The following is a 27,966-nucleotide window of genomic DNA, read 5'->3' as shown; positions in this document are numbered from 1 at the left end:
CAGAAATACCACTGAGATAAGATAGAATACTAGCATTTTGCTGTTGGCTCTAAAAGGAATACATGTTCTTCTGTTTATCTTTTACAATAACATGATATTAAAAATAAAATATATTTTATAAAAATATTTAAATTTTGAATTTTCAGGGGTTTTTTTTTGTTTTTTTTTTTTAATAATGGAACAAAAAGACCCCACAATCCTTTATTTTGAAGCGTTTTCCAGACTTAGTAGCTATATTTCTAACTGCTTGGTTTTTTACTGTTCAACTTATGCTTTACATTGTCCTCACCTCCACAAGCACTGTAAAGAGCTTCTACACAATGCAACCAATGGGTGGGACTGGTGTAGTCTATTTCTAGTAACATGCTAAGAATAAAAATTATTATTTGTTCATCAACCATTCATACTGCTACTGTAATGGTTTTTCCTCTTTCAAGATTTTGGTTTGTAACCAAGAAGATAACGTAATTTGCTGAGGATTTGAAAGACAAATCAAGAATATTTAAGAAATCAGATACCATTTTGTGAAAAATTCAAAAATAAATCATGAGATTTTTATCAAAGAAGAAATTGTGGGATTATTTGGTGAAAGCTTTTAAGCATTTACTGAAAATTGGAAAGCTCTTGGTATCAGCTCTTCAGTCTAGTAGACAAAGAGAAATGCACATTATGGCTGGTACCTGAAGCTAAGCTGTATACAAGCTTAGGAATAACATAATTAGCCACTGGAACAGATTACAAAAGTCTCTGAAGGATTGGAGAAAGCTAAATCATAGTTGTAACTTGTTCTGAAAAACAAGCATCTTCTTCAGTAGAGGATTTCCATGGTTTGTTATTGAAACAGAAATGTCTTGTTTCTAATTAAGAATTTCATATCCCAAATTTGCCCAAATCTGTCAGATTGTGATATCCTAACAAAACAGTACATCAGTTCTGCATCAGAGATGCATAAATATAGGTGGTTTGGCTTGTTAATAAAATCAGTCACAATTCCAGACTAATGAGAGGAGAAAACTCACCTATATTTGTATGAAACAGTTATGTTTCACGTACCAGGTTCTTACTAAGGAAAGCTGAAGACAGTAAGTGGAAGTAAGCTTCATAAAGATTTCTAAAAATGGAAAAATGCTCCTGTTTTATGTAATTTAGTTTGAACAAACATTTAACTGTTATTATCACTCCTGAGAAGTTCCTGAAATAATATCTGAATTTGGAACAAACAGGGGATGCAAACTCTTTGAAACATTTCCATATCAAACATTTGTCTTTCTTTTAAGTCTTCTGAGAAACATATTAAAATCCTTATTTTTTTTTTTTTTTAAAGGTTAGGTTTTCTTTAGTTGTAAACACAGTAATTAGTGTTTAAAATTTGACAATGAATTGAGATTCTCCTAGTATAAAGCTGTTTAAAATGTGGATAAATCCCAAATATAAATAAAACTTATTAATTCAGCTCTCAAATCTGTGTAGATTTGCAGGGCTTTACTGCTACTTACTGTACACAGAAAAATTAACATCTTTAAGAGCTTCATCTAGCCCAATGGGATTGCAGTGGATTGCTTTCAAACACAGCAGCTGAAGCAAACACATTACCCATGGTTTTTTTATTACCATAGAGCTACCCAGGAGGCACTGTGCTAATTCTAAATATTTATTGTAAAAACCTGTATATCTGTTTCTAAGAAACCAAGATTTCTCTTGATAGTTGCCTGCTGCAGAAAAGTTGAAACCCTCAGCTTTAGGAACTCTCCTAGTAAACAGTACCAAAATCTGGAATCTCAAACCTTCAGTGCTAAATACAAGATTTACTTCTTCAAAGCTTTTTTATGTAACAATGAAAATAAAAAAAGAACCGGTAGAATGAGGTCTTCTCATAAAGTCAGTCTTTAGATCTAGGTTCTATACTCTAAAAGTAGAAACCTGTTGTTATCCCTAATCTGTACGTAAGAATTTCAACCTCATTAGAGCACAAACCAAAGACAAGGAATGGCCCAAGTGTCTTCCTTCACTTCTGTCACTTCTGAGGTTAGAAGGACTTATCTGCTCAACTCATGGACTCAGTTTTCAATTTGTCAGTTTATTGTTTGGCTGATTCATAATATAAACACATAATTGCATTTAAATTAAATTCACTGCAGGTGAATGTTAGAATCCATAAAGCCTTTGTTTGGAAGTCAGACTCTTCTTCATTTAACACATGGGCTGCACATGATCTACAGAAAACCTTACTTCCTTTTTCTTTCCATAACATTTTTATAAGACCTTGTTTAAATACTCGTTATGGCAAACAGAAGACCACTAAATATGAATATTAGGAATGACATAACAGTAGAAGGTAGCACTTGTCCTTACATCTTTGAGAACATAATATTAAAAGGATGTTTTAGCCTCCTTAAAATAGCTCTAAGATACATGTTGGGCATAAAAGTTTAACTATAGTTTTCACATCAGAAACAGAAAATAATGATTTTTAATGTTTTCACCTTTTTTTCCTAATGTATGTATATTTTTAGCAGCTTCAATAGGAAAAAAGCTGACACCATTTTTTAAATTATTTTTTATTTTATTTACCAGAGTGGAATGATATACTTCATGATGTGAAAAATAACCATTTTTTCAAGGTAGATAAAACAATAATTATTTTTTCCCCCTACAGAGCAAAGATGCATTCATAGGTATGTTTATAGTATTATATGGTATATCCAAGCACTGTTATCAGTCTGTAAAACTGAGATGCAGTCCTCAGTCTCCTATACAAAATGCTAACCCTAAACAACTTAGAGGAGGAAGAGTTTTGAGGATTTTCTATGGTACAACTACTGTAACAATATTCAAGTTGCAAAGCAGTGCTTTTTAAAGTAAGAATTATTCAAATTCACTTCTTAAAAAAAGAAGGTTACTTCCTCTGGACAAATATGAGTGAAAGTAATTTAAAGGGGTCTATAAATAATGAAATAAGAAAAGGTAAAATACTATCTTTAAATGTGCTCCCTTGCAATACTGCTGAACCTCAAATCATCTTTTTGTTTATGTTTGCACAACCTTGGAAGATTTACTGCTGTACTAGTATATTGCTATTTTTTTCTTGCAGCACAAGAAAGATACATATAAATCTGAACAATATATTTTACATACATGGAATATATTCTTTAGCACTAATATTGTAAAGAGTTGTTTGGGGTTTTTTCCACCAGTAAGGACTAAAGTCTGAATATTAGATACAGCAACAAAATAATGTTAATTTCATGTATTAGTTAGACCCAAGAGAGGAAAAGCTCGGTCGTAAGTACCTGTTATTCTGTTCACTCAGTTCAAGCTCCCAATTACTATAGCTGCAGTTCAAAGAAGAGCTAAAGGAGCTAAACACAGGTATTTGAGTAATCAGGAATACCATATTAGCAAGAACTAGCAGAACTCTTGTCTGAAGGTATTCTTTACTAGAACAGAACATCCCTATGAATAAAGCATGTCTAAGTCCCACATTTTAAAGAGGCTCTCTGTTTGTTTTAATCATAAGAAATTCCTTTACTTTCCTTTAGTATGCCAAATAATCCACACAACTTCTCATTTCAACATGTAGCAGCAGTCCTACTGACAAGTCTCTAAGTATCTAACAGTAATGAAGTACCAGAACACAATGCGAAGAAAGATTATTTTGTGGGCTAATTAAAAAGCTATGCCAACTTTTATATACAAGTGGGTCAAAACAAAGCTAGCATTCTTTATTCCTGAGTTCTCAACTCTGTAATATTAATGATATTTTTATGTACACAGAAAGATGACAAATGACACTTCATTAAATCTGCATGTATGCTATGCTAGAATATATCCTAATTCTCTTTCAATGTGTATTGTAAATTAAACTGCCCTCAATTCAGTCAGCTAAAAAAGACAGCTGTGGACTACTGTGACAAAGTAAATAAATACATAGTTTATAAACCTCATTTGAAGTTACTTAAATTAATTTACATACTAATTCCTATATGGTTTTTGACTTTTGCTCCTGCAATTCTAATTTCAAAAGAGGTATGCAAAAAGGAACACATTCTAAGAAAAATAAGGATTTTTTTTTATATACAGAATACTATCTGGAATTGAGCAATGTTTTAAAAAAACTGATTACAACTTCCAAAGTCTCTCAATACAAAAAAACTTAAATGCTTATATGCTCAGTCTTCTCCAAGTGTGGATCATGTATCTATCTCTACATGGGATTATGTAGAATATAAGATTATAGAATCCAATTGTCAGATTTTCATAACATGTTTTTTGTATTATTTCTAATCAACAGACTTTAATACTCGGATCACATGATTCTCAATAAATAGCAAGTGCCCTAATACAACTTCTCCCTTTCTGGCCTGGAAAACCTGCATTTCTTTTCTGCCCATTCTGCCTCCTTCACAAAAACTATTTGCCAATCTTACTAGCATACTGAATAATTTTTAGTTGATTTACTCATCAACTACAAAGCATCCAACATATAAATGTTAATCATTAGTATTTCCTTTTTTGATTTTTTTTTAGGATGGTTTGCATTTGAAATTCATACTCTCCACTGTGGTGCTGCTAGAAGCTTTGCTGTTCAACCAGCAAAATCCTTGTGTTCTCTTTTTCGCACAGCAAATCCCCTTCCCTGCTGGTTGCCCTCTCCCTTTCCCACTTGGCAGAGAGGAAACCAAATCCCAGTATCTCAGTCACTGCTTCACATCATATCTTAACTTTCTTTCTGTAGCTATTGCTTTAAGACATGAGAGACATAAAGCAGCACAGTACTTTCTAACTGCAGACCTTTGCAGAAAACCTATTAAGTCCAGTTGTTAAACTACCATGAAGAGATAGAAAAAAAAAAAAAAGAAAAAAAAGAGTCGCCATAAATAGACATGTTATTTAAATTCAATTTAACATTCTTCTAGAGTCAAAGATGTAATCAATACATTCTGTGTGCTAACTAAACAGAGATAGCAGGGGCCAAGGTATTTATTAACTGTAAGAACAGATAGATCATTGATGCACTTACTCCGCACTACTGTAGATTACTTCAATAATCTTAGCAGAAGAAGCATGCAAAAAGCTAATAGGTAGCTGGACAAAAATGCTCACAGTGGAGATTCAGGAAGAGTTTTCTGATGGAATATATACAGTGCCATATATCTTACTGCAAAAAAACAAAACAAAACAAAACAAAAACCTACCACGAAATATTTTAACTGCTGTGTCAGGTTTAAGCAGCTTTCAGCACTTGCAGAAAAAAATAACCAAACAAAACCAAAACAAAAAACCAACCAAACAGACATATTTGCACTTAATTCTTAAATCCAAAGGTTCTATTCTTCTTTTAAAAAATAATAATTAATCACTGAGACAATTTCATTCGTTTTTTAATTTGCAGGAAAGTAAGAATGCATTAAACTACCCTAATTCCTACCAAACAGTTATTCATATGCACAGGTGTTTTAAAATATATGTTTAAAAAAACAAAGTACATTTAAAAATTAATTATATCATAGAATGCTTTGAGGTGGAAGGGACTTTAAAGATCATATAGTTCCAATCATCCTGCACAGGCAAAGACACCTTCCATTAACTCAGGTTGCTCAAAGCCCCATCGCCCTCTAACACTTCCAAATATTTTAATTCTAATAATATATTCTTTATTTAACTAATAGTAAAAAGGGAGTAACCACCTTCTTGTTTAGCCACACTCTAAGTACACCAGTAAGGTCTCCCTTGCCTTTTTTTCTCCAGGCTGAACAAACACAGTTTTCTCAAGTTTTCCTCATATGACAGACGTTCCAGTCCTGTGATCATCTTTGGTGTCATCTGCAAACTTCATCAGGGTAGACTTCATGCAAACACCCACATCACTTCTGCAGATGCTAAAGATGGGAGTGATAGGCCTCATATTGACCCCTGGGGGACCCTGCTTGTGATCTGTTTCTGTTTGGAAAATAATTATTTACCACCTACCCCCTCCTGGGTGCAGCCTATCCACCAGCTCCACATCAACCACACAGACCACTTGTCTAGACGGTAATACACCAGTTCCTTTGAGAGGCTATGCACATACACATTCTCAGCAAGATTTTCTTCATTAAAACTGAACTCCATAGATGCATACATTAGTCTACTCCAATTTTATTCCACTTTTTTTTTTTTTTTTGCGTGGAAAAATCAAGGATTAGATACATTTTTTCAGAATTACTCTAATTATTGAATGCAAATCTACAACCATTGCTAGGGCTACATGGCAAAAGCCTGGGGTGGGAGGTAGAGGATGGTCTTGGTAGGATTTTAGTCTAAAGCTCCAAAATGCAACTATCTGTAGGTTTTGTCTTACTAGGAAGCTACACTTGAGGCTGACTGCAATGCTTAGGTACTGTGTAAAAGCATAAACATGGCAATTCATAAACACGTCTACGAAAAGCTTCTAACATCACCTGAATACACTGGCATGCACTTTTCTCATCATAAAAATATATTTTCCTGAAACTATTGTCAATTATTTTGTGAGAAAATTAGGGTAATATTATTGATACTCTGGACATCAGTCTTTGTAGAAGGAAATTTTAGTAGCACACAGAATCTCCAGATTTAGACAGTCTACTTAGAAAGATAGTAATGCTAATGGTATTTTAAGCAATTCAATCTCTCTGTTAATGTATTTAAACCTTGTTTACATATTTGATTTTTTAAATCCTGTGCTTTTCATGTTATTTTAAATGTGATGGAAAATTATACTGTTGGGTCACAGTGCTTCCTTGAGTGAGTTCTCTCTCTTATGTTCCTGTCAGTTTGTGATGTGGTACGAATTAAGCCTTTATACCTCTTCAGCACAGTAGGCTGTAAATTAATAGGTGCAAAGAAAGCAATAGTGTTCTGTGAATTAAGCATCAATTTATTGTTTCTCTACTTCTCACTTCATATACTGTTCACATGCTGGTATTAACAGCTAAGCAGTCTCTGTGTCTTTACAGCTAACACATACAAGAAATTACATTTCTTTAGTCACTGCTACTAACATGAAGTTGCTTTCCCATCCTCTTTATTTTAGGGTCAAAACCTTTGCAAAAGCTTCTACATACTTTTATGCATACATTTACTACAATATTTAATATAAATATATAATTTAGCATGAAGATACCAAAAAGATAAGCAACACATTTCAAATATGCTCTTTAACTACGAGCCTAAGAACTTTTGCAATATTTCTATGCAAGATATTTCCATAAACTCAACACGTTTATTAACTTAGCCTTAAATAGATTTGTCTTTGCATCAGGTCTCTACCAACTTTTTTATTATTATTATTTTTAAGTCACATTATTTCCATCACCTCCATCTCTTAACACAAGATCAGAACACAAAGGAAAAACAGGAAAGTGTTTTGTTACATTTTGACCTGAAGCTTTCAGAATGACATCTGTATTTCAGCATCTGCCATCACTATACAGGCCAGGATCTGAGTAAAGACAATAGGATACTAATACCACCACCACTATCTATTTACCAGGAAAGATGATGGTAGGCCACCCTTACCTGCTATCCTACACAGCAAAGGTAAATGTATCAAAACAGTCCTGATTTGAGGAAAGGAAAGGAGAGAGGATACATTTGCTGGATCAAAGCAGGAACACCAGTGAGGGTGGTATTCCTGTGGACTTAGGATGTTTTTATTCACTCTGTGCCAGTGGGAGGGCTGACTTGAATACACTTTCCAAGCTCATTTGGGATATTACTTTGCAAAGGCTCTTCTGACCTATAATACAGAATTTCATTGCTAATCTGAAGATCAAATTTCTCAGCTCCTCCAACCCAGCCTAAAGCTGTTTCCAAAAACACTATATCCCTACCTAAGCAAATAAAAGTTGTCTCATGTTAGGTTCATTCTTGCCTTCCAACTCAAAGCCCTTTCTCCTTTCATCGTTTCCTTTCTATCAGTGTTAACGCCAGTGTAAAAAAATAGATGTTAGATTTTACCTTATTTTGTAAACTGCTACTTGTACTCTTTATGCTTTTACTCATTGTGGTCATTGTAGCAATTAGAATTTGAAGATGCCTCACTGCTACCAGCAGTGCTCAACTGCCTATATAGGATATATGATGTTATTAAAGATACATGTACAGTAGAATAACCTAAAAAAAACTACACAGTGTCCTGTATTGAAACTTTTTTTTTCTTTTTTAATTGCTGAAAGGAAAAAGAGAACAACATCCAGGATGAGGGAAAGAAATGCAAACCTGTCTTAAAATAACTTCTTTGCAGCTTTGCTTTCCTATCAGTAGTAATCAGGTTTCACCTCACTTCCTATAGCAATGTCAGGGACTGTTTACTGCCTGTCTCATCTATATTTTTTTTTCTTTCTATGGGCCCCAGAAGTACTGAGCAGTGTTCATTATATTTTCCCAAGTCTCCTAACAATATACTTACAACTGTGGATAATTCTTTCAAGCAGTCATTTGAATGCCTGCAGAAAATCCATTTTGAAACATGATGATTTTGATAAATATAGCAAAGTACAAGATACATCACTGATGAGATCATCTTATTAATCCATATTATGGGAAAACTGTAGGAGTGAAGAAGCTGTTTATCTGCATATGTTTGGGTATAGCAACTGCTATGCCAAAGAACTGGATATAGATACTGAATTAAAACATGCTATTTCCCACTCAGGGAATTTTAAAAGACTCTGGAAAGCAATACTTTATGTCTGTATGACATGTTTAGTATACATAGCTACATCCTATGCAAATCACTGTGCCTATTTTCTTTTCAGATTCCAGAATCTGAGTGGGATTACCCCTTCGGTGACTATGTTTAAAAACTCTGAGAGCAGCTAGACATTCATTCCAAGATTACAGAACTCCACAGGCACTCAAGTGCAGCACATTGTTTGCAAACCCACAAATTTGACTCCAACTGTATCACATGGATGACTTTTCTGGGGAGGGGATCTGCTTTTCAAACCTTAGTTTAATAAAAATTAAGGGAAAAGGAAAAGAATCAACTAGAGTGCGACAGTGCTTCTTAGGGATAAGTTTAGCCAGATTTAACTGACAAGGATGCAGAAACTGGGAATGTCAGTAGGAGAGGAAGAGAAGAGGGCAGTGAGAGTATGGGTGTTATAAAAAGAAAATGGCCACGAGAAACAAGCAGCAGCAGCAGCAAAGGCAGCAACTGACAGGACTCAGAAGCTGGGGAAAAGATTTATTCCACTGAGTCTTTAACAGAGGCATGCCATGTTACTTATTCTAGGGATTCTTCTATCATTTATTCATTTTGCATGAGAATGCCTAGGAATGATGTGTGCAAGAGTCTCGAAAATGTGGCATGGAAGAAACAGGTGAGCAAAAACATAGTTCATGAACAAACTTTAATGCTAACTAGGTTAATAAACCTTAATTAAATATCTAATATCCAAAATATCTAATATTCTGTCAGGACCACTGCATTTTTCAGTCTTACAAAGCTCTTCATAGAGACAAACGTACTACCTTCGTTGCTCACCTTAAAATGATCTTCATCCTTCCAATGTATCTTGGGGATTTGATTTTCTATAGTAAGTCAATTTAGAAATATATTTGATAAATAGTGTAGAAGCACTAAACAGCATTAATGCTGATTTTCAAATGTGATAGCCCATGGGATTTTTTTTTACAGTATTTCTAAACTTTGCAAAATGGAAGTCATTAAAAAGAATTTGAGGGTAACTATGCAACTCATTTTCCTGGAAAAAACCAAAATGAAACATGTTTCATTGCAGGTCAGATGAACAGGCTGTGAAGTGCAGAAGCTTATACTTATTTGACCTAGTTTCTTAACCAAATAGGTAAGAGGGGAAATCTAGTTAAAGCCTTAAGAAAGGTAAGAGCTTTCAAAAACTAGTAAACAGCAAGAGAACTCCAAAACATCTCCAAAACAAACACAGAGCTTTGCAGAACTTCACAGGTGACAAAAGAGGGTGACTTTAGGCATGTCTCTAACGAGGCTAAGATAAGTAGCAAGGCAGAAATAAATTACTAAAAATGTAAGTAATGTTCTCAAATGAAAAATCTAGAATGAAACGGCATTACTCTCATTTCATGGCTATGGCAAATCCTTTTGTGTCTGACAGAAAAGAAAAAGAAAAAACAATCTTATGTAGCCCAGGGTCACAAGCCCTTTTCTGTTGTATAGGAACAACTTCATGGATGGTGCATTTGCAGGCAATCCACTTTTTCACAGTAAACCAACAGATGGTGCTCTTTAGCTATATAATTATGTAATTGTGAGAGACATATTAAGTTCATATATATATATATCTACTTCCATAGGTGCCTATCAAAAAGATGATTTAGACTACTCCATATACTCAAAACTTTTCAGTAGTCCTCTCAATGAGAGCAACAAGATTAAGACAGATCTCTATAAACAGGATAAGAAACTTGCCTATAGACACACTATTGTTTTGAACTATATTGATGTGTTTGAACTGCTGTATTTATCTAAAAACCACAAAAGTTTCAGATGACTCCAGGCAGTAAAGTCAAATTTTATGCCAAGATTATCGTTAATGCATTATCACTGCTTCCAAATTACTCTTACATCCACATACATTTTAATGGCCTTTCACTAGGATATTGAGGTGATTTATAAGGAAGGGAGAATAATCTTAAAGGTATTTTTAAATAGTATTAGGAAATTGAATTGGGCTAAAAAGTATGAAGTGTAGTTCACTCTCTTTTATTGGCAAATACTGACAAAAATTTGAAGGATAATTTCTGGTTTAAATTGAAGTATAGTGAGATAGCATTAGTATTGTAAAGTAAAAGAGGAAAAAAAATTAAAACAGAATATATCCAGTACTAAGATTACAAGATAAAAAATAATAATTGCTAAATAATACTGATCATCATAATCACCTTTCATGCACAGGATAGTTTCTTGTCAGTCATTTAATCTTGCTAAAATTATAGCAAAGTCACATTTACACGAAAAAGTCTGAATTAGGCCTACACATGGCCATGTGAATTGCCCAGCTTTACATAACTTGCAAACAGTATTTTTGTATTGGGAATATCAGGAAAGCGTCATTAAGAGAGTTTCAAGGTGCTTTCCCTAAGTGTTACATTCCTGATTTTACTTCAAAAACATGTTCTGAGGTTTTAAGATGCTTCTTAACATAAACTCTATCGCCAACCTAAATTTCATTTTAAGTACTATATAACTTAAGCTGAAGTCTAAAGGGCCAAGTATTTTTAAAATTATATTTGCTGCTCAGAAATAATGCAAAAACCTCATTTTTTTTAGTTCTAATGATTACCAAAGGAGGAATCCTTCAGACTCAAAAGATCTTTTGATTAAAAGGTAAACAAATTTGTTCTTTCTTTTGAATGTACTGGAAAACAGATAAACAATCAGCTATATAACATGAAAATTAATGTCTTGAAGAATGTTTAGAAACACTTAAGTTATATGAAAAAGTAATACAATATAATTAATACTACTATTACATAATAAATATTAGGCTTATAATGAATATAATTACTATAATATCATTTATATACACATTGTATAGATGTATCAGATTATTTTTCCTCAGCATATAGATTCTACTTGTTCTAGAGTTTCCATTGCTTTAATTAAAAAAAATCCACCCAGTTTTTTTCTGTAATCATACTGGAACTGCTCCTAGCTTTGTTGATCTGTCTGGCAAGGGTAATCCAGACCTATTGCACCATATACTAAAGCCATTAAAGAATCATTAGTCTGAAATTATTTTCTATTTTCTCACTTTCTTTTTAGCTTTTGCAGTTCCTGTCTATCTATCTGTCCATGCTCTTCACAAAGATAGCATTTGGACTACTTTACAGCAAATTTTTTCCTTTAAGTGAAAAAGCAATCATAATTATCAGACCATACTAATGGAATATCTATATTCTAACACTGAGTTACTGCATAAAGCTGTTGACATCATGCCAGGTACAATAAGGGGAAAAACAAACAAACAAACAAACCAAACCCAAGATTTTAAGATGATAAGCCTAAAGATCCTTAGTTTTAAGTATGAAACAACTTCACATTTAAACACACAGCTGATTTTAGCAGATTACAGCATGCACTACATTTAGCATGGTTCTAATGTCGCTATGGTAACAGTTCTGGTGTAAGCATAGCTGAATGTATAGCTTCACTCCAAAATATCCAATAATCCTTAAAACATTTCATATAAAACTTCCCTTCTACACTTTTATCAGTGATCCTGTACTGATCCAACAGTGATATCTGTGATACTGTTTAATAACTTCATCAATGACAGAGACAGCCGGATCGAGGGCTCCCTCAGCAGGTCTGCAGGTGTGGCCAAGCTGAGTGGTGCAGCTGACAAGAATGCAATTCCCTCACATTCCCTCAGTGGTGCAGCCTCAGGGATGGGATGCCATCCAGAGGGACTTGAACAAGCTCAAGAAGTGGACCTGTGTGAACCTCATGAGGTTCTACAAGGCCAAGTGAGAGGTCCTGCACATGGGTCAGTGCAACCCCTGGTATCAACAGAGACAGTGAGATGGAGGGATTAAGAGCAGCCCTACGGAGAAGGACTTGGGGAACTTGTAGGTGAAAAGTTGGACATGAGCTGGTAATGTGGCTCATGAAAAATGAGGATAAACTGTTAAGCAGGTTTTAAGCTCAAAGAGGGTAGATTTAAACCAGATATAAGGAAGAAATTCTTTAAAATGAGGGTGGTTAAAGGCTGGAAGAGGTTACCCAGAGAGGTGGCAGAAGCTCCATCTCTGGAAACAGTCAAGGTCAGTCTGAATGAGGTACCAGAGGTTTTTACATATTTGCCAAGCACAGTTGCCACATAGTTTTATTTGACAGTTTTTCAACAGATCAGATATTACCTAGAACTTCATAATTATTAATGTATTGCACTGCCTAGCCTGTCATGACATCAACATAATAGAGAGATTGCTTCAGATCTCCAGAAACACATTCTGAATATAATAACTATCAGTCATCTGTGAGCAGCAGATCTGATGGGTTTTTTTTCTAGGATACATTTATAGCAATGGTGTGTATGTCAAGCACCAGACGTTCTCAGAGATGGAAAAAAATTTAAAACCTGCATATGTAACATGAAGAGAAATCATAATACAAACTGTTCTGCAATTTAATTAATTTGCAAAGATAGAACTTTAATCTCTAACTTAGCACATAGAATGTCTATTTAGCATTATAATTATTATGCCCTAATATTGCTAAGCAAACAGTTTTAACATCGGCCAACACAAGATAATACCCGTATACATGAATACATGTAGTAAAACTGAGTTATAGGCTGTTTAGAATGAGATGGTAACTGTTCTCTATGTGTTCCTGTTTTACTGTGAGGCTGAATTTTGCCCACTGTGCTCACTGTTGAAGTCTGGCATCATGATGAGCCATTCAAGAGACATCAGATAATGTTCTTATACCAAGTTCAAATGTGTAACATCAGTAAATGTTCACCACTAAGACATCTGGCAAATGTAACTCTCGAAGATGGAGGAAAGATCAAGATTTTGAAAGAAGCAGAAACAAACTTCTATGTTTTTATTATTAAAAAAACCAACCAAACAAACAAAAAAGCACAACAAAACACAAGTCTAGAGGGTGAAAGGGACCAAAGGAAAATGCATAACAGGTAGAGAATATCTTAAATATATTAAATATCTTTTAAAAATACTAATTAAAAAGAAAACTAGAAAGAGATCTTTAAAAGATCCCTGACTTACCATATTGAAGGTGCTTCTGTTCCACTGATCTCTAAAAAGTCATATCCTTCCTCTAACTGGAAGTCAGTGAAGACCAAAGCAATGGTATCTCCTGGTTCAGCCAATATGGTCCAGGTGCAGTCAGCATTATTTTCATACTCAGAAGGGAAGTGAGGACTTGAAATAGTTCCACTTGTCCCCCGTAGTGTCCCTCCACAAGCTCCTTCAGCTGAGGAACAGAATATCAACAATTAATGAAGCTGCACAAGTGAAGCATCATCCTTGCTTCTGCCAGAGCAAATGCAGCTCTTCCCTTCTGTGCACAGAGTACTCACAAATATATGTACATATAAAACACACACAAAAAAAATATCCAGGTGAATGGAATAGAGCATTTTTTGACCTTCAAGCAGAAGAGGTTTTGGTTGGGTTTTCTGGGGGGTTGACATTTTTTCCTTGTTGGTGACACTTCAGTGCCAAGCCAGACAAGGATAAGGTTAGCAGAGACATCTACTATGAGCTGATTTGGAGAACCTGTGCTTTTGCCCTGTGATAGTGCCCACAGAATAAGACTAGGAAAGAAATGGGCAGAGAATCACAGAAATACTGTTAGGCTCTCTATAGATTTCTAAATAGTGAACATTTCTTTCCTGAAAATCTCTCATTTCTTATAACTAGAAAAAAATACAGAAAATAATAATGACATATATTTAAATCCTGTAATAAACTAGGAAGCATTAATGAAATCATACTAGCCATCCTCAAGGTTTTTTTGTTCTGGATCAGGATGTTTACAGATGGCAAATACAATCAGAAGGTTTTCTTGCCAGATGGACCTTCCCAGGTTCATGCACCATTGGTTAAATATATATTTTTAATGGTGATTAACAAAATTTCTTTGATTTTTCCCTCAATTTCTGGCTTTTTATACAGTGTATACTGAAATGGTCATTGTGCCTGCAAGGGATGAAATGAGAAAGGAAGTGAAAATTAAAGAAAACATGGATAAAGCCAAGGATAAGAGTCAGAATTCCTGGTGCATAATACATGCAAAGATTATGGTAATTTAAAAACTATTGCAAACCTATGATAAATCAAAATGGATAATTAAGGTCTCTTATCCAATGATATCTAGATTTATCCTTTTTTTCCATTTTTTAATTTTATATAAATATATATATATATATATATTGCTTTCAAGCACTTCAGGTCATCATTTAACCCAGGAGAAAAAAAAAAAAAAAAAAAAAAAAAAAAGCAAATTAACTGTATTTATGCTGTGTCAAAACTTTAGTATGGAAAGTAACACTGAGTTACTGAATTCAAGTGAACCATCAAAAGCCAAAACTTGATTATTTCTGCCCTCTCTTTTTTCAGGCTTTCTACTTGTTAATATTTTTTCATTGGGATTTTTTGATTTTTTTTTTTTAACAATGAAAATGTAAGCGACTTCACTTTCATTTAAATAATAAAAATGTAAATAATGATACGTTGATATGTTAATAATGCATAAAGGTTCTACCTGTGTTGCTGAATACCAGCAAGCAGGATTTTCACATTCAGGGTAACCAGCAAGAGGTGCAAAATCCTAAGTCAGCCATAACTCTTCAGTACTAGCTGCTTGCTGTTAAATTTTGTGGTGACAATATTCTCAATGACATCATCTCCCACTGTGTTTATACTGACATTAAGTAATATGCTAGTGGTAATTACAATGATACTCAGTGCTTCTGCTGCAGAGCTCATGAACAAGCTTTGAGCTCTAAAGCTCTGACTTCTACAGCTGACAAGAAAGGCTTCTGTAGTTGATTATTTCAGGCAATCACATGCAAAAATCTAAATTTAAACACAGTATATTACCACTGAAAGCCAGAGGAACTCAAGAGAGATCTGCCCAGAGGGATGCTTAGCTTTTGAATATATTCACAACAGCATTTCTAAAAGGTTTGCAAGAAACTAAGCTCAGAAATGGAAAGGGAACATCAGTCAGGTAAGACCACAGTCCTAAATTGAACCAGAATGTATTTTCTCTCTGTGAGATTTGGATGTGATAGGGAAAGACCATTGTGAAGTAACAGTGCACAGAATGATCTTTCCTCCAACATCACACACATGTTCCAGGAGCCTGTAGTTTGTAGACTTCCTTCATCACAGGTGGAACCTAGGCTAAAGTAACCAGAATGCTAAACTGTAATAAATTGCCTGAAAGTGAGCACAGGAAGGCACGATGTGGCCACACACCCAGAGGGTAGAAGACATTAAGTGTCCAGACATACCCTGTGTTTTACCAGCTGGACTCTGACCTAGTTGGTGTCCCTGGGATGATGTTCCTTCTTAGCCATGGCCTTCTCTATGCTATGCTTTTGGCAGAACCAGAACAGTGCTAAGGAATCTTAATACATCACTGTGGCTGTAGTAATTCAACAGCAGATAGTGCCTCAGGCTTCATGAATATAAACTCTTAAATCATTGACAAATTGCATTTTTAAATGGGTAAGTAATTAATTCCAAACACTCATGATTATTTTCAAGTTGTAAGCAACTGCACAAAGTGCTTTTTGTATCAGCATAAGTGACTACTTGAAGTTAAAACATGTGGGACTCTCAACCATCAGGAATTTAGTGCTCAGAATTTTGAGAATGTGCATCTTATATAAAGTACACATGCAAACACATATGGCTAGCACCACTCAACAAAAATCATACGTACTGTATAGAAGCGTAGTTTAGATAAAACAGAAACATATACATCAAGCTAATGTATGTAAAAGCTAATGTTTGTAAAAATCAAGCAAATCATTGAAGAACCATGGCAGTCAATGAAAAATCTTCAAACATTTTTCTTCAAACTAGGAGGAATCATTTCACCAAAAATAGCAACCTGACTATTTTGGCAATCTGTGTTTTGCATAATGAGATCTTGCAACAAGTGAGATGCAAGCCCTGTTAAGCAGACATCCAAGGATGGGGTAAGAACAGACATAGTATTGTACAAAACTCCCTTATTTAAATTGGCTTAGATATTTTTTGAACTTTCAATCATTTTTACAGGACCTTCCCAAAAAAATGCCTTCCAGAATGCAATGTTCTGTATTCTTTATGTCTTTCAAATACAAAAATTAATGAGATGTTTACTGCATAAGAACAAAAAAAAATATTTAAAAGTGTCGAAGGTTTCAAAATTAATTTAGAATCTGAAATTCAATTATCAGGAGGTTCTCGTTTGAAAGATCATTTTACTACATCCCTATTTTAACATAACTGATAAAAACATATCTGTACATAAAGTACAACATACATAGTAAGAAAAGCTTTCTCTTGTTATGTCATTTGTGACCACTCCCTTATCTCTTTATTACTAGCTCTAAAAACTTGACTGATAGTTTATGAATTGTTATTGAATGTTATTTCAAGTCACATTTTGCAAGACTTATCAATTAAACAACATTGCAGCTTAATAAAAAGATCACTGAAACAGTTTTTTATTTGTTTAGGTTACAGAGATCCTGATTCAGTGTGGCCTGGCAGCCCCAAGGGCCAGCCATGTCCTGGCTCATCCAGTACAGCAGAGTGAGGTGGTCAAGGGAGTCGACTGTCCCAGTCTGCACCAGTGACACAAGGAAAGGGCAGGAACGTGTGTCAGGGGAAGCTCAGATTGGACATTGGGAAGAAGTTCTTCTCTGAGAAAGTGCTTGGTCATTTGTACAAGCTCCCCATGAAAGAGGTCATGGCACCAAGACTGTCAAGAGTTCAAGAAGCATAGAGACAATGCTTAGTCATTGGGTTTAGTTTGAGGTAGTTCTATGAGGAGCAGAAAATTGGACTTAGTGATCCTTATGGGTCATTCCCATCTTGAGATATTCAGTGGTTCTATGATTTTTCCAATTCCTTTTTAAATGACATTTTTCTTTCATTGATTTGTGAAAAAGTAGGTAATTATACCTCATTTAATAAAAATCTTCAGTGCAGAAAACAGATCTATGAAATAATTTTAAATTACTAGTTTCACAGACATAGCCTTTGGATATATTGGAAATGGTTAATATGAGGAGTTAATTAAATGACTTCTTGAAATAAGACTTCAAAATTACCATTTTAAAATGTCTGATAAAAACTTAAAAACAAGCCATAGTTTGTCAATGTCAAGTTTAAAAATAAATTTTGGTATGTCAGTTCCAACTGTCACACTGTTAAACTGCCAGATTCATAAATACCAAAAACATCACTAAGTGTTACAATGCTGTAGCATTACACAGTCATCAGATAACTCATTGATCTAATTTAGTTCCAAATAGCAGCCAGCTCTCTATCAAAATATTCACCTGTACTTGCTAATTTTCTTAAATATTTTAGTTTTTTATAGACTTTATTTTGAATACGTAAAAGCCAACACCTGTGTTTCTTTTCTCTGTTTGAGAAAATAGAAACTTGTCAAAAGGTTGTCTGGTTTTGTTTTTTTTTATGTCTTCTCTTGAATACAGATGTACTGCATCCCAGATAAATGCTATAATCAGTCTCCTTCTTTTCTCAATTTCTTCTCTTGCTGTTGATCAACTTAACATAAATTAAATACTCATTAGAGCATGCATCTAAGATCAATTTTCTTTCTCTCCTGAGAGTTTTCAAAGGGCACTTGAAAATAATTTGGATTGCTCCCTAAAGAGCATGGGATTTATTTTGTTAAAAAGTCAGAAATAATTGTGGTTTAGGAAAATAGTGTAAATTTTATGTATATTAAAAAGTCAGATTTCTCTCATCTAGCTAATGGTATGTACAAAATAGAAATGTAAAAATTGTCTAAATTTGTTTAGAGACCTTCGGGCACCCATTGCAGCTCTAGAACTACTTATTTTAGCTTTGATGTTTCAGTGAGCAAGTTCTAAGCAGACCCAAATGTCTAGTGGGGTTGTCCTGCAGTTATTGCCCCTGACAATACTGGACTCATCTGGTAGTACTTCCTGGGGTGTGAAATTGGTCAATTTTTTTCTTTGTAAACATTGCAATAATTACATAGCTTTTTATAATTCTTACTTATTCTATTGTACAAGCTTGTTATATAACAAAGACCTATTCTCCCTCCATCCACTATGGAGGGGAAATCCAATCAACTAGTGAAGAAACTTTCAAATTTTGAGTAAGAAATAATGATTGACAAAATACTTGCTACTCTGACAGAAATGCTCAGTTATTAACTGACAGTGCATGCTTAAGCAAATTTTAAATCCAAACCCTCACTTATAAAAACCACATAAAAAAACATAGCACTAGGAGAGCACAGCTAGGTATCTTGTAAAGACTCTCTTCCCTTTCAAGTAAGTAACCTGTGTTGTTTCCAGTCATATAATAATCCTTCATTAGAGAGTATTTTTTGTTTAACACTGATAATTATCCCTTAAAATAAGTATACAACAAATTAATAGTGAAGCTCTAATTTTGAAGCAAAAAGAGAAAAGACTAAACTCTTTAGGAGCAAATTAATGGCTGTTCTAGATTTCACATAGATTTTTTTAATAATTAAGGAAGTTAATATAGTTATTCTCAGAAGTCTACATGCAGTTATTAAATCTTTCATCTTTTCATTGCTGCCCCTGAGTTTTGTTTTTCAGTTTTTCTGGATCATTTTATCTTCCTCAGATGTAAACTTTGCTCATGCTCCTAATGGTCAGACTGAGGTCCTCTTTTTTATTCTTTGGCTTACTATATCATTCTGGATCCCTTCACTATGTTTTCATTGTACTGTTCATTTAATTTTTCGCTTTTTATTCCTGTCTTCTTATTGCAAAGATCCAGCTTTGAGCTGTCATCTTTTGGGTTTTTTTTTAAGAGGTCCTTTATCCCTGCTGATATCTGTTACAAAAAGAATATATAAATAAAGGTATCACTGAAACATACATACACACAAAAGAAAGAATACTTGTAGCTGTGTCTGTATCTCAGTTGGCTGTGATGTCACCAGTCCTGCACTACTGAGTAAGGAATTATGCAATGTATCCTACCTGCTTTTCTGAAACATTTCTCTGATTTCTTATTTGACCAGCCAGGGGTAGGGGGAAAATGGGGTGGGGATCTCTGCCCAAGGCCGAGCAGATATGGGAAGCTGGATGTGCCTCTTTGAGTAACATATTCAAGACAGGGAAAACAAAATTGCAAAACAATAAAAAAAGAACCTGCAGAGCAGAGGAGAGGATGAAGTGAGAGAAATATCAGAAAGCAGACACCAAGGTCAGTGGAGAGGGAGGGGGAAAGGTGCCCGAGCAGAGATTTCCATGCAGTGCATGGTGAGATGGCAGCTGCCCATGGAGAAGCACAGTGGAGCAGTCCCTGAAGAAGCTCAGTGGAGCAGTCCTTGAAGGATTATAGCCCCTGAAGTGTCACAGGTGGGCAGAAGTGAAGAAGCAGCCTGTGCAGGACTGCAGATCTGCAACCGAGGAGCACCTCATGCCAGAAAAGGTTTTCCCAAAGCATCCATGACTCTGTGGGAAGCCCAGGCTGGAGCAGCTCCTGAGAGACTGCACCTCACAGGAGAAACTCATGGCAGAGGGGTTCATGAAAGACTTTCTGATGTGAGAGGGACCCCACGCTGGAGCAGAGGAAGAATGTGTGGAGTCCTCTGTGGAAACGTGGTGAACCGACTCTAAACCCCCCTCCTCGTACCCCCGTGCTGCTGAGGGGGAGGCAGGAGGGAAGTAACTCAGGCCCATGGGGAAGTGACGAGGGGCAGGGGGAGGTCTGTATTAAGATTTGGCTGTCTTTTCTCTTTCTCCTTGTAGATAAAATTAGTTTTTCTTTCTTCTCAAGTTAAACCTGTCTGGTTTTTGCATGTTACCATGATTGGGGAAAGAAAAGCTCCATGTCCTTGTCTCAATTAATGAGCTTTTGGGTGGATCTTCTTCTCTCTGTCCCACACTGGGGGTGAAAGGGTGAGCAAGCAGAGGCCTGGTTGGTACCAGCTGGGCCTAAACCGTGACAGTTTCACTAAAATTTCATCTCAATGTAGCCATGGCACCAATTCAGGTTATTCTGAACAAAATCACACATGCAGGAATACATTATGTCACCAAAAGAATTAGATTTAGGAAAATATACTCACTTTACTATGTAACACAACATCAGTAAGTCAAATTGATGGGAATTTTTTTTCTTTTCCCCTTTATTTTTCTTTTTGTTTATGCTGCTCATATGAATCTGGGAGGATTGGCTGCTACACCAGAGGGTCGTGCAGCCATTCAGCAGCATCTGGACAGACTGTAGAGCTGGACAAAGGGAAACCTAATGAGGTTCAACAAGAGAAAGTGTAGAGTCCTGCGCCTGGGGAAGAGGAACACCATGCACCAGTACAGATGAGGGGTTAACGTGCTTGAAAGAAGCTCCAGGAAGACAGACCTTGGTATCTTGGTAGACAATAAGATATCCATGGGAAAGCAATGTGCCCTTGTGGCCAAGAAGGCCAATGGTATCCTGGGATGCATTAAAAAGAGTGTGTCTGAAAGGTCAAGGGAGGTTCTCCTCCCCCTCTATTCTGCCCTAGTGAGACCACACCTGGAGTACTCTGTCCAGTTCTGGGCTCCCCAGTTCAAGACAAACTGGTATATACTAGAGAGAGTCTGATGAAGGGCTACAATGATGATTAAGGGACTGGAATATCTGTCTTACGAGGAAAGACACGGGCCTGTTTCATCTGGAGAAGATAAGACTCAGAAGAGATCTTAATAATTTTTACTAATATCTGAACGGTGGGTGTTAAAAAGGGGCCAGTCTCTTTTCAGTGATGCCCTGTGACAGGAAAAGGGGCAAAGGATACTAACTGGAACACAGCAAGTTGCACCTTAACACTAGGAAAAACTTCTTTACAATAAGGGTAATGAGATCTGGAACAGGTTGGCCACTGAGGCTGTGGAGTCTCATTCTCTAGAGACTTTCAAGACCTTTCTGGATGCATTTCTGTGTGACCTGCCCTACGTGATCCTGCTTTGGCAGGGGGCCTGGAACTGATGATCTCCAGAGCCCCTTCCAGCCCCTACCACTCTATGATTCCATGCTTCTATGATATTTTACTCCTCCTTAAACTTATAAAATCATATTTTTATGAACCTCATAGGCTGAGAAGATATGACATCACAAAATTACTTGCAGTCTCAGAACGTAGGGGTAACATGAAAACCAATTTCTCTCTGCCATATGTTTTTAAAATATCAGTTCTGAATCTCTGTATTTAGTTTTTTCCTACTCTCTAGTGAATCATAAACTCTTCCTTTCTTCCCTTATCTATTCTAATACCTTCTGGATCATAAATTCTTTATCAAAGTTCTTCTCCAGTAATATTTCTTAATTCTGGAACCTGATTAATTCTTACTTGATTGGCTTGGACCTTTCTGACATATGATCTCTTTTACTGGTTTGTCTTCCTTATTTCCCTCAAAAATCTGTGTGTCTTTTTAATATATTACATGTTCTTCCCCTCACTGGTATTTTTGTTGTGAGAAGAGGTAATATCTACTGTAATATCACTAATCCAATTTGTATTCCTAATTCTAGCTTTATAAAAACCTAGACTCATGCAACTACAATTAACTAGGGATTCTCAAAATTAGTGAGAATGGAGAACCTAATTATATGAAGTTCATTTAGAAGTAGTCACATACAATAAATCAGATATTAGTGGAGTTTCTGCAAAGAATGAAATTAATTTTCAAAATGTTTCAAACTTATACTGCATAGCATGTCAACCCCAAGCTAACAAAGGCAAAAGCTTTTGGGTTGCACACTACTACGGTAGCCACAACTGAGACAAGAAAGACCTTTTTAATTCTCATGACAGATGCCAGAACAGGATTTAGGTGGTCTATTGATTCTTCCTGTCAATTTTTGCAAGGCACCTATATAATTCCTTGCAGAAACTCATGGTAAACTTCTTGGTTAGCGTCTAGTAGCAGAAAAATCTATGGTTAGTCTTATTTAGCATTTGGAAAAATAGAACCAAGTTTTAATAATTACCTTGTTTTTTCAGTTAGCCTTTGAACTTTGGGGGCTGTTTTCTATTAGACAGGGACAACTCTTTTTGAGTTTGAAAGTTGTCATATTTTCCCACACTAAAAGTCATAGTTTATGAAGGGAAGGGAAGGGAAGGGAAGTGAAAAGGGAGTAAAGAGATAAAGCAAATGTCTTGACAGTCAAACTACCTTTGTTTTCAAAAAATATTGACTGCTACTTTGATTTCTGATCAGTTTGTTATGAGCCATCAATTAATCTGTACTACATTTCAGCTCTGCTGCCCTCCACATGGCTACACAATAGAGAATCTCTGAAACTGATTTGCAGCCAGAGAAGCAAAATGGCAGATAAAATAGTCAGTGCTGTCTACATCTTCCTGGAGGCTTAGTAATTCACTAAGGTACTTGCCAAGTAGAAACAGTACTGATGCAGTTAGACAGCTTATAAATTACTGGACAACAGTTTCTTAATGCTTCTGAAAATATTAATATTAATACAAAATTTTAGAAAACACTAATTTTATAGAATCAAGTGAAGTTATCTCTGTTTTCAATGGGAGTTGCAATCAAAGGTGCCCTTCAAAGATTTTTGGTTCAAGACACGGCTCTGAGCAACTTGATCTAGCGGGAAGTGTCCCTGCCCATGGCAGGGGGGTTGAAAACAGGTGATCCTAAAGGTCCCTTCCAACACTGAAAATTCTATGATTCTATGATTTCGAGCTTCTTCCTGGTAGTATAGTTTCGAAAAGCAGAATCTTGAAAAAGAACTTGCCAGGTCCTGCAGTCAAATTACTACAGCTATCCCTCATGTAAATGAAAAAAAGATTAATAAATAAAATCTACCTTTGAATGTAAGTTCTGGAAAGAAATTGCTTCTGAATTGATTCCAGCTTTCAATGGTGTAGGTTTTTAGACAGTATATTAATATATTTTCATTCAGAAAACAGAAAAAGAGAACAACAAAAAACCCAACCAAACCTAAAAATAAATTTATTTCACTTGCTGCTTTAGTATAGTCTTAATATTTTCAAGCTATTTTATGTCTTCATTTTTACCTCTGCAAAATGGGACTGGAAAATCCCACGATGCACCATTTCCAGGACTCACAATACAGGTCAACATGGCATGGCCTTCCAGGATGTAACCAGAGATACAGCTGTACCGGATTTTATCTCCAATGTTGAATCTTGTTCCATGAAGCACTCCTTTAGGTATTTCTCCTGGGTTGCCACAAGTATGACTAGGTAGTACTGTCAAAAGAAAGAAATAAAAAACGTATAGTTAAAATCTGCAGAACAAAGTAAAAAAATATTTCTCAAAGCATCACAATTAAATAATTTGGTTTATTATTATTTTTAAAGCAGTATTCCTAATACAAGTAAGGTGAAATTAGGCTATGGAATGTAATTTCACAAAAGATTTCAGTTTATAACAGACATCATCACTTTCAAAGCTAATTTCAAATGCAGGTCTTGGTTTAACACTCCTTCAGTGAAGTTCTTTACAGATCTATTTTCAAACAAAATATCCTATAAATCTAGCTGTTTCTCAAAAAAATCTGAATAGAGTAAACAAATACTTTTTTTTTCTCTTTTTGTAAATATTGCAAAAAAATTCATACAACATAATCATGGATCCAGGCAGTAGAAGGTAGTTAAAGTGCAGTTTTCATTTCAGTTGATAGAATAGCAAATAACTGGTCACAAAAAGTAGATGACAGTCTAAAGTATATTTTTAAAAAAAAGTTTTATTTTCTGCTTATTTTCAAATTACTCCAAATCCTTGAAAACAAATTAAGGTGATCACTGTTACCAGGAACAGAAAACAGAAACAGAGAGAAACAATGACTAAGCAGTGACACGGTGCTGGTATGAATGGGCATACTTTATTTTCTATTTACTGTAGCAAGTTACTACCATTTCTAAGCTTCGGTTATTTGGACTACATTGTCTTATTTAGTTATCAGTTTAAAGATGATCCTCCTCCATCTAGGAAATGCAGAAGTGTGTACTGAGGAGGAAATGGAATTTTCTTTTTTTCTGTATCTCATTTGAAAGTTACTAATGGCCTACCATTCCTTTCACTGAAGCAGTAAAAATTAAAATTGTTTCATATCCTCTAGAGCAGAAAAAATGAGTGCAGAAAGTTGAATTATGTCATGAACAGAGAAAAAAAAAGTAGAACAAGTTCATCACAGAAATGGTGGTCTGAAAAGCTCTCGTGTAATTCAGGTATTGTTGCAGAAACCCTGTGTTATACAGGCAAATTATTTCAGCTCGCACTTCTCTCTTCCCTTACTCAACCCACCTTCAGAATAAACATAATCATACTAACCTCACTAACCTGTATGTTGAGAGGATTAATTACTCAATACATGCACATCCTCAGAGTGTTGTAAAGCACTATATCAATGTATCAATGCTAATTAAGCCCCATTATACCTTGTAAGTTCAATTATCAAATGCACACCCTTAATTCATTACTCAAACAGTTGGTCACACTGGCATTTAAATGATCGTACTTATACTTAGGTTACAACCCAAACTATAGAGGAAAATTCTGAAAAGGCCAAAAAGCATAAAGTTAAAAAAATTTAAAAAGAACATTTTTACTTACTATATCCTTTTATGAGAAAAATTCCAAAATCTTCTATAAATGTTAAGTAGGTAAAAAAATAGTCTAATGAATGATGAATTAGATGAATATTTTACCAAAGTTGCAAATCAGGCATCTGATTTCTGTGCATTACTGGAACTATTTAGAGTTGCTGAGAGAAGAGCTACTAAACCTAGAAGAGAACAGTATGATACCTGACTTCTTTTGTGCTGTTTCAGCAGCCTTAAGAGAACAGAATATTTACTTTTAATGTTCTCTCTCACATTGGAGAGTCAGTGTTTTAATTCACATATGAAATTAAGTGCATATAAAATAAAGTGATCTTAAGACATCAGAATAATTGGAGTAAAGATACTAATTTGCATTCTGAAAAGCTGGTAGCAATAATCCATTATATGCTACAACATATATTGCTATATGCTATTATGTGTTTTATAGCATTTTTTAAATAGCTGCCTCTCTATTGGCTATATTTTCCCTTTTTACTGCTCTGGCCATGGTAGGTTAATACAGGTAATTTTGTCAGTCACTCAAATAAAAAGTTGTTACATGCTTTGGCACACAAGAGTACTTGCATTTGAAACAAAACGTCTCTGTTATTTTCACATCAAAACATTTTTGCAAAACACTGTAATATAGTTTCATCCTAAAATCTAGTGTATGCACCTATATTTATACAATCCAGAAATGGGCATTTATTTTTTATGAGCGGGTGTGCTATTTGGAAAAAAATGCATTATTCAAAGATACTATGATATCTGATCAATGGCATTCCCAAGGAAAATGCATCACTGCAAATCTGTGTCTGCCATATGCATGTCAACTGGCACTGCCTTATTGTTGAAACTCTATGGCAGTTAATCAGTGCACTATCTGTGTAAAGGTCTCCTAGAATGTGAGGGTTTTTTTATCTCTTCTTATCACTGCACCTGTCAAGGAAACCAGAAAAAAAATGGGACTTGGCATCCAGAAACTGGCACACATTTTACCACAACCTTCTAAAAACCAGTAAAAGATGAGTGATCCAAGAACGACAGCTACGTTCAAAAATACATGTAATACTTCACTGGATTTCACCACTTGTCAAGATTAAGTACTCAGCTAAATTATTTATTTGTTTTTCTAGAACTTCTATTGAAGTATATTGAGATAGCCACACAAGTTCATCTGCACAGATTTTACTGCTTCTAGTCTGATGCTAAGATGAATTATTCCTCAGTTACAGTTCCTAACAGTAACTAAAATAGTATAATCTTTGGATTATGAGAGTTCTAGCTGGCCAAAGATATGATATGCAAAGGTTATAAAAGTCCATCCAGGTTTAATTTCATTGCCAAGTTTTCAATAAAAGACCCATATTTTCCTGTATTGTTACAAAGGTCTAATGTCAACAAGTTTGGGAATCTGCAGTCACTTCCTGAGGGAAGCTCTTAGATTTATGTGTCACAGCATTTTTCGTTCTCAGCATTTTGATTCATTAAATAACTGTATATTCACTGGGTATTGAGAACAATTATAAGCTACACTGCACAGAAGCAATGAAAGTGATGGATTTTTATATTGACCTAACAGCAGAATCTTCTCAGAAAGCATGCTTTGTCACCTTTTTCTTCATTAGAGTTATTGCAAGATTTGATTAGAAAGTGTTTGAAAAGGAATCTGTTTAGTCTTCGTATTTTAATAGTAAAAATATGTACAATGAAGCAGCCAAGGAGATCCATCTCCTCAGATCTCTTCCTCAAGAGTCTCCCTTCAATCTTTAATAGACATATGACTTGACTTCCTAGCTAAAATCAATCTGGAGCACTGTGCAGTAAGCTTTATTTATAAAATTAAAGTTAAAAGATAAGCCTTCCTCATAGACTACCTGTATCTTCCCTGACAGTAGAATTGTTTAACAAACCCATATGATTACAATCCATAATGGAATTCGTTTATTAGATAACATGCCAAAGGTTTTAAGTTGCTGTTTAAACTAAAAATACGTTATAGATTTTTTAATGAAAGTATTCAAAACATAATTTATATACTGAAACAAACACTAGTATTCATAATCAGACAGTAGCAAAAGTCAGGATGGTGAAATGCAGTGAAGAAATGCCACCAATTTTGACAATATCTGAATAATCAATTAAAGGGTGTTAAATAAATTCATATTTAACAGATTCTCAGATGGCTTGTATTGGATAGTTCATTAACATAGCCTTTTCAATTCTCCTTTTTAAGCTAAACTCCATAGTTATTTGCAACACAGATCACTACAAAGTATATTCACAGCACCTTAAGCATACTAATCCTTTCCTTTCACTTATAGAGTTTCCCTCATTTTGTTGGTTATATTAGATTCCATCATCTATGCCTTTCTGATTAATCATAACAGAAAATTAACCTGGAATCAGACAGTAGTGGTTTAAAATGAAAAAAATAAAAAAAAATAAAAAAATATTATGGCAGCAGTCATTGAACTGAATAAATATTTGAATGACTATTTTATTCCAACTAACCTTTCTTACTATGGGTATTGCACTGGAATACAAATGTCTTTAAATCTTTAAATGCAATAAACACTGCCTATATTTTTTTCCCATGTTTACCTCAAACCCATCATACCAACTGCTGGCAA

At 34.9% G+C, this 27,966-nt stretch overlaps 1 protein-coding gene across 1 annotated transcript in view; it reads right to left on the bottom strand.

Annotated features, from left to right (window-relative positions):
* CSMD1 (CUB and Sushi multiple domains 1) overlaps window positions 1-27,966 on the bottom strand; it is a 945,929-nt gene that overhangs the window by 415,250 nt on the left and 502,713 nt on the right. Inside the window, exons 4-5 of the mRNA XM_030448332.1 lie at window positions 23,783-23,977; window positions 13,759-13,966 (exon numbers count right to left, since the gene is read on the bottom strand). Coding sequence (XP_030304192.1) covers window positions 13,759-13,966; window positions 23,783-23,977 — 403 coding nt within the window. The remainder of the gene's footprint in view (window positions 1-13,758; window positions 13,967-23,782; window positions 23,978-27,966) is intronic.

Source organism: Calypte anna, chromosome 3 (genome assembly GCF_003957555.1).
Source record: "Calypte anna isolate BGI_N300 chromosome 3, bCalAnn1_v1.p, whole genome shotgun sequence".
In the NCBI taxonomy this organism is placed as follows: domain Eukaryota; kingdom Metazoa; phylum Chordata; class Aves; order Apodiformes; family Trochilidae; genus Calypte; species Calypte anna.
This window is presented reverse-complemented; position numbering and strand designations above follow the sequence as displayed.